The sequence below is a fragment of the Neodiprion pinetum genome, chromosome 3, assembly GCF_021155775.2.
Source record: "Neodiprion pinetum isolate iyNeoPine1 chromosome 3, iyNeoPine1.2, whole genome shotgun sequence".
Classification (NCBI taxonomy): domain Eukaryota; kingdom Metazoa; phylum Arthropoda; class Insecta; order Hymenoptera; family Diprionidae; genus Neodiprion; species Neodiprion pinetum.
Genome location: NC_060234.1, coordinates 520,494 through 528,461, shown reverse-complemented (window position 1 = coordinate 528,461; position 7,968 = coordinate 520,494). Strand labels below are relative to the sequence as shown.

The 7,968-nt window shown below is 37.0% G+C and overlaps 1 protein-coding gene across 7 annotated transcripts; it reads left to right on the top strand.

Moving 5' to 3' along the window:
- Window positions 1–627: 627 nt before the first annotated feature.
- LOC124213540 (uncharacterized) lies at window positions 628–7,438 on the top strand. 7 transcript variants are annotated; one of them, XM_046614926.2, is made up of 4 exons: window positions 852–1,123; window positions 1,600–2,036; window positions 2,650–2,716; window positions 3,793–7,438. In XM_046614926.2, the coding sequence occupies exons 2-4, from the start codon at window positions 1,879–1,881 to the stop codon at window positions 5,257–5,259; spliced, it is 1,692 nt and encodes a 563-aa protein (XP_046470882.1). In that variant the 5' UTR covers window positions 852–1,123; window positions 1,600–1,878; the 3' UTR covers window positions 5,260–7,438. The 7 variants fall into 7 exon arrangements, with proteins under 7 accessions (XP_046470883.1, XP_068990875.1, XP_046470882.1 ...); XM_046614927.2 differs by lacking the exons at window positions 852–1,123; window positions 1,600–2,036 and adding an exon at window positions 628–758; XM_069134774.1 differs by lacking the exons at window positions 852–1,123; window positions 1,600–2,036 and adding an exon at window positions 674–762.
- Window positions 7,439–7,968: the final 530 nt, after the last annotated feature.

The following is a 7,968-nucleotide window of genomic DNA, read 5'->3' as shown; positions in this document are numbered from 1 at the left end:
ACAGAGCCTCATACCTCCTGTAGCGGTAACACTCTGAGGGCGTGTTCGGAAATTGACTGAAAGTACTGTCAGTACTGAAAATGGTATAGTCCAAGTGATGTATACTATAGATTTTCAGTACTGACAGTACGGTCCAGCCCCCTGACACTCACCACTGCTCGTATACTAAAAAATTGTACGCGTCTTGTCCCCGTTTTTTAGTTCCTCTACGTGGTGCCAGGAGACTTCTGACACGCTCGCTGCCCTCGCTGACCGCGCGCAAGTTCGTCAGGTAACTACTAGCGCCACGAGTGGTGCAAATTGGTGGCAGAATCGAGGGACACTTTGCGAACCACTTTTAGCAGCGTGTGTCAGGGGGCTGGTACGGTCAGTCGATTTCCGAACACGCCCTAAGACTTGTACAAAAAAATAAACAAAGGCAGCAAAAATTTTTGAGTTGGCGAGCGACGCGTAAATCCGGCAATTTCTCAAATTTCTCCTGAAAAAACTCCTGGATACTTTTTCCGCCAATTTTTTCTCCATAAGCTTCAAATTGCTCCGAAATTTAGGAGGAATTTATCTAATCTGGCAACACTGGCTGCCGCAATATTCGCCGCGCGTGGCCGAACGTCCAGCGAATCACGGCTCTGTGCAACGTTGCCGGTTACTCGGCGTCTGATGCCGGGACGCGATGTTGACGAACTTTTAAACTACGAACAAAAAGAAAAATTGAGGGAGAATGCGGCGTTTGCCGGCCGGCTTCATGGCGTTCGCAGTGTGTAGGTATACGCTTGGTATACGTACGACGTACTTGCGTTTGTGTACGTAACGACATACGGACTCACATGCGTCGTATGGGTTTCGTTGTCGACACCTTCACTCGATATACCCTACATCCATACCTACATCCTCACAGACTTAGCTAAGCCAAGCCTTTAGCTACATAACATAAGGTTACGTAACGAAAATACAATCAGTTGACCGGTACCGCAGAAGTATCGCGTTTTCATTCTCCGTTGATTATCAGTAGATAATTTACACTTGCCAATACTCATTCATACATACGTTACACGCACATCTTGTTCACTGGCTGCACTCCACGTTACGGAGAGCTTCGATTGTCTCTTGAGCAGGCGACGCGCGGGTAAGAAAAATTTCTCCATAAACGGGTGAATCGATGTGAATTATTGAGAGCTCACACATTGCTTACATACGAATCGCATCAAAATAGATGCAGAACATATTCCACATTGCATATCTGGAGAAATCCTCTCACGCGTAGCTCTACGTACGTACGTACATACATATACTTTTTAAAGTATTTTCACACCCACGAAGTATAATACGTGCATGCATACATATACGCAATACTTGTGCGATGTTACCGTATGAAGCAAACCTTACTGATAAAGGGTCCGCGTCGTTTTGTGGTTTGTCCGCTTCGAGCTAGTTTCTGATATCGACAGTGTGAAACTTTGCTCGCAAAGCGATTGTTCCATTTTCGTTTTTCCATGTTCTTGATCATATTATCGCTCTCTCGATTAATTGAATAACAACACGCGTCGCCTACCCACCCATACTCTCTTCGCCGGTTTATTTACGTGTGTTTTGTGAACGTAGAAAAGGAGACGCCACCTCCGACGAAAGTACATCTTCCCCCTTGAAAAACTAACAAGTATAAACTGTCACTGTAACGCTGTCGTCTGGAATTCAAACGTGTTCGAGCAAATGGGAATAGTTAAAGGAATGAAAATTGAATAATAAAACAATCGTCTCAAAAAGGGGAACACGAGAGCAATACGCGAAAAGAGAGATATAAAGGTTAGAGATTCGGTTTATACTGCGGGCAGCGTCGGTCAAGGGCGTTCGTTTTAACTCACCTTGTGATTGATATAAACCATGGGTAAAACGCCAAAGAAGGCGGTACCCGAGGGTGATGAGAGGAATAGGTACGTTCGGAGATTAAAAACGGCATCCGCTTCGTCGAGACAAGTTGATATCGCTGTGAATTTACCCGCGGCGCGTTCCGTGCAGCCTGAATACGAGAATACGAACAGGTTTGTAAAATCCAAGCCATCAACAAAACCCAACCTGTACACATAATTCTCTGCTGATTATACCTTGTCCAGGCTTATCTTCTCCATTTTTTATGAGAATAGACTTCCAAACTTTTGTTATATACCTTTTCCGCACCCCAGTTGAACTGACATCGTACAACTCATCGTCGTTTAATATCGCTTTCCCACAGTGTCGTTACCCATAGCACTCATTCCAGGATAAAGACGAATACGTATTTAACTATTTGTAAAATTACCTATCGTTTGTTTTGCATTTCCATCCTTGTATCTATCGTCGTATAGAATTATTGCGTCGAACGTTTGGTCGATACAAGGAAGCCTTTATATTTATGGCGGCTGTCTGATGATGTTTCAACACATTGATTTCCATGATTATCGGTAAAGGCAAAGAAATTCAATTTCGATCTATGTGAAATACAAAACCTTGGTGGTTCAGATATAATTTTAAACTATGACCTCTCATCCCCTGAAATCGAATGACGTAGTTCACGCATTCTATTGAAAACTGTTTTTTTTTTTCTGCCTCATTACTTATCGAAATCCACATACGTTACAGACAAGATTCATCTAAAGGAATTAATTACTGTTTCAGAGGAAAGCAACAATCGACGAATGTTCAGAAAAGTTTCAAAGCAGCTGGCACTAGCAAGACTTTCAAGGTATGTCAGTGAATGACAATTTTGTCTTTACTTTCGTCATTGTTCTCACTGTCCTAAGAAATGCTAATTTTAGTCTGAAATTTAACAGTCCCATTCTTCGATATCCAAGCGTTGATGGAAGTTTCTTAATTAGCTGGGAATACCGAAGCTATTATTGTAACGAATAGTGAAATATATAATCAGCTCAAGGAATGCAAAGTTCTGTCTTACAACGAATGCCAAACATACAAAGTGAACAAACTTTCCTCGATAATAATTTATGTTAGTGAAACAGCAAGTAGCATCAGTTTGACTACCAACGTGGAAAGCTCAGAGTGTATAGAATTTAATTTTTTTTAAAATCGTCTGATCTACGTAACGATTTTTAAGGTACTAATTGAGTATGTGATTGCTGTTTTTGATAAATTGAAAAATTTGGATTTTTTTAGGAGAGAAGATCACTACTAATCATGGATCAATGTCAATAGCAATTATCAAATATATACGACCTACACTTTGAGGTCAACCCGAACACTGTATCTAAAGCCTGATTAACAACTGAGCATGCTTATCTATATCCATTTCTTTTATACGTTTCACTTGCCACACGTGGTATGAATGTGCCAGTACACTTCGGCCGGTCTTTGGAGTACGTTGTAGTACAAGTTTTATTAAAGTGATATCCAAAACGTTTCATTCCTGATTGATGTATTATTCACTGTTAACGATCTCACAAGATCATTTCTCTAAGTATAGCTTGTGCAAGACTCATTACATTTATTGTTATGATTTAATTAATTTGATATTACTTGACCTCTTCTTGCTCGTTTTTTACTATAGTTTATCGATCTATCTTTTTATAAATAACTTCACACATTAAGATATCTCTGTTTGGATACGAAACGTTTCTCCCAACTCCACACAAGTACAGCTGTGCAAACAACCGTCAGGTAGATTAATATCGTTGAGTAATAGATATTCTTGTTGCTGAGTGTCTAACTGAACCTACCAGCCGCAAGTTGATATTGATCTGGCGTAGGGATAAGAGGAGATTGTTCTACGCACGGTCGCAACTATTTTAATTTCATTTGTTACAGAGCAAGCTTCGAAGTCCTTCTGTCAAACTTTCGATGTCTCGTTTGCCAAAATCTACGAACAAGCCAATATCGATTGAAAAAGAAACAAATAAAACCGTGATTTCATCGAAAAACCTAAAAAGCCGAACTATCGTTATGCAGCCGAAGTCGGAAGAAAGCGAGTCACAGACGAGTGAAAATGTCAGTGAGCAGTACATCGTTGATGAAGTTGGTTTTACTGTAAAAGGTAAAAGAAGTGGTTCAGTAGTACAGGATGACGCAAATGAAGAAAGCACTATAGACGAATCACATGCGCAACAAATGGAAAAAGAAAATGAAAAGAAACAAGATAATGAAAGTGTGAACATTAGCCAAATGGAGAAGGAAGGAGAACGTGAAACTGAAAAAGTAGCTGAAAAAGAAAAAGGAGATGATATTCAAGAGGAAATTGGAGAACATTATTCAGAAAATTGCAGAATTAATGAACGCGAGATCAAAGCGCAGCTCACTGATGATGCAATCAGCCAGATATTAGAAAATGATGATTCTAAGGAGGAAATGGAGGAGTATGAAGCAAAAATGAATTTGTCGATAGATAGCAGTCCTCTTAAAACAAATTTGAAGACGGAATTGAATAGTTCATGTGAAGAGCCTCCAGCGATTGATGAAGAACCAACAGATGCCGAGAAAGAGAATGGCCACGTTGCAGCCGACGATAGAGAAGATCAGAGCGAAGCTCCTACCGAGACAGAAAATTATTCCGTCGATGTAGTGGAGTCCACAACTTCAGAAATGTCTGAAGCATCGGAACCAGCCCAAATGGAATCTGAGAATGCGAGGACTAAGGAGAATCAGTTGCTACTGAAAGATGATGTGTCTTTTGTATCCTTTGATGCCTCAATAATGCTGAAAGATGTTCAAGTTCGATTGAACGATTGTCTGAAGGACAATTCCCAACTCTACGAACTGACAAATGAGGAACGTTCAATGTCCGAGCCGCTGTGCAAGGATTCATCTTTTGGGAGAACTCTCAGAAATATTTCTGGAAGACATTCAATCAATCGAATGCGTCACGTCACACTAAGAAACAGACTATCGCCTAATAGTTCTCTTTATGTGAACATGTCTTCGGTTTCCCTACCCGATGAAGATATTCGCGATCACAAGATAGTTCGCCATCGAGCTGGACTAACGCAGAGCACTTTGACTTGCAACGGCGGCACGCCCTCAGATCGAAAGCGTAAACTCGAACCGGAAGTCTGCAGTGAACCTAAGAAAGTTAAAACTGATTGCGAAAGCAGCTTGTTGAATACTTCGATTGGTATTCTTCAGGGATTGCGCAGGCCAATTCAGGTCTCAACGCCAAATGTCGGGGGCTACAAATTCAAATCAGATAAGCTCGATGTGAGCGGAATTGGAAGTAACGATGAAAAGATCCAAACCCAGGAAGGGTCGGGAATCGTGAAACAGTGGTGCAGTATAATGTAGAGGGCTTCATATCTCGTAGAAACGGAGATTTTTTTTTTTATAAAGGTCACGAAGAAGCCGATAAGATATTTTTTGAACCTTGGTCAAATTATCTGTTATCTTTATGCAGTAGAAATATTTTTCACATAAAATCAAACTGCTACACACTGATGATACGAGGAATTAAGAAGATCTGATATTGCATACTTCATTATTTGCATTTAAAAAGGATTTTGTTTGTCAGTGAAATACACACCTTTGATTTAAAGCAACAAAACCTAAAATTCTGGGCGTGACTGTAAATGTGGAAGTTTTTTAAGGTACGTTTAGAATTAACACAGAGTTCAGACAAGTCAGTTTCAACCTTTAATTTAAGTATCACTGATAATCAAAATATATACAATCATTTTCACAGAGTTTCAAAACAAGTTTATTTTAATGAGAGGCCTTGGAACCACTTCAAATTTCGCAATTCATACAATCATTTGTGCCGTGATATCTTTTTGGAAACTGAGTTTTTATCACCACACGTTATTTTGCCAAAATCGAAACAGAATGTAAAAATCATGCTCGAGTACTTGGAATGCAAAAATGAGATTTATCCGTACCTGCCCAAAGTCCTACATATGCCTTGAGATGGCTAAATAAAAAATGAATTACATCTATGTGGATGTGGTGCAAGTATAATACATAATACTATTTGGCCAATGATCTTGGAGTTATGATTTAATTCGAAATTTACATATTAAATATTAATATTACTTTCTTTTTTTTTTTAAAGGAATAAGATTTGTCAACCATAATCATTAATCTAAACAGATATTTCATCTCCCGCGTTTCATCTGCAATTACTTATTTTAAAAGTCATATCTGATAACTGGGATCTACATATATACATACATTTTATTATTTTATCACCATGACATTATAATAATTACATTTATTACAATTGATACTGATTAAAAATTATCATTTTAGTTAAAACAATGAGAGGCTAACTGTAGGAATTCTTTTCAAATCTATGTCATTTGATAAAACATTGTCACGTAATTTGACATAATACAAGACAGTAAATGAGCAGGACGATAATTTCATTTCATTGAAAGCTGTTGTTTTATTTCATTCATGTGTCCAAATCTATATTGTATGCGTGCACAGTCTTCATCATACACTTATACAGTCGGAAATTTGTAGTTACAAATTTTTTTAAACATCGCCTTGGTATAACAAATTAATAGTACCATATTGCACCACAGCTCGTCAAGTCTTCCTACCAAAAGAAACTCATAAGCGTGTCAACGCGTGTTATAAGAACCCTTTTAATACTACTGCGATATTTAAAGAAAATTCAGGGCGTATAGAAAATGCAATTTACATGCTGTTATTATTACTGCTATCAAGTAATAGTAAGTTAATAGTATACACTAGGGTGGTTCATTTAAAAAAAAATTTTTTTTTGTTTTTTTTAAGGTCCCTTCAAAAAATTTGTGACAAATACTGAAAAAAAAACAGTCGTAAAACCTGGAAGAAGTATGAAAATATTTAGAGGTCGTTACCGATTATTATAACATATTTTTATTTACTCTTATGTGTGTACCTTGCGGACATATATGTATATATTAGTTAATTTTTTTTGTATCGTGGTTCAATTAATAGTTCACCATTCAACAGCAAATTGGACCTAAAAATTCCGCAGTTGGCTGTTCTCGTCTTTTACCCGAAAGATTGAGCGTTTCTGAGAAATTTGGATAACAGTTTTTGTTACCGAAAGAGGAGTATCACATCAACTTAATGTCCCTATTTCGTTTTCAGTACTGATTTTTGTGAACAATGATTAATTGGACCACGATACGAAAAAAATTAACTGATATTTTTTAAAGCTTTAAATATTTTCATGCCTCCTCCGGGCTGTACAATAATTTATTTTTCAGTATTTGTCACAAATTTTTGGAGTATAACGTTGGAAAAGAAAAGTTTAAAAATTAACCACCCTAGTATACATACAAATATGTATATATATATTTATATATATATATTTTTTATACTACCTACAGTGCTTGTAGAAGTTGGAAAACTGGAAGAGTGATGTGGATCGGCACGATGGTATTATTATTAGTATGTGTAATACTAAAAATAGAATGTGAAATGTACGCGGATTTCATTTTCAAAATATAGAATAATAATACATAATTATCGATTAGTTGATACATTGTATTACGTGTATTTTCTTTTTAAATTAGCCACCTTTTATTTGTTTATTGCTAGGTTAATATCCAAGTTCTTACTTAATCAGAATATTCCCTAATTAACGTTAACAATTTTTGACAGTAATCATTAGCTCCATAAAATAGCAATTACTCAATTTGTTTATATTTTATATCATTTGTGTAAAAACATTACACAGTCAAGAGTAATGTTTGTTTTACACAGAGTGATTGGAGATATGTAAGAATTTTATCGAACTAAAAGTCAACTTTTGAAAGTTTGACATCTATTTAAATTGCATGTTAAATTTTATATCCATACTACAGTATGGGCGGTGTCAAAATTTTCTGTTTTTATACTCTCTGCTTTCTTCAACTGCATTTTCACTTTGGGTATGCCAAATACTAGTGGTCTAAGATTTTTCTATGAATTATTATTAGCAGGTATTAGCAGAGACTGATATTATAGATACATTTGCCTGTTTTAGATGCCGAATAACATACCTAACCCAGGTATAGATACAAT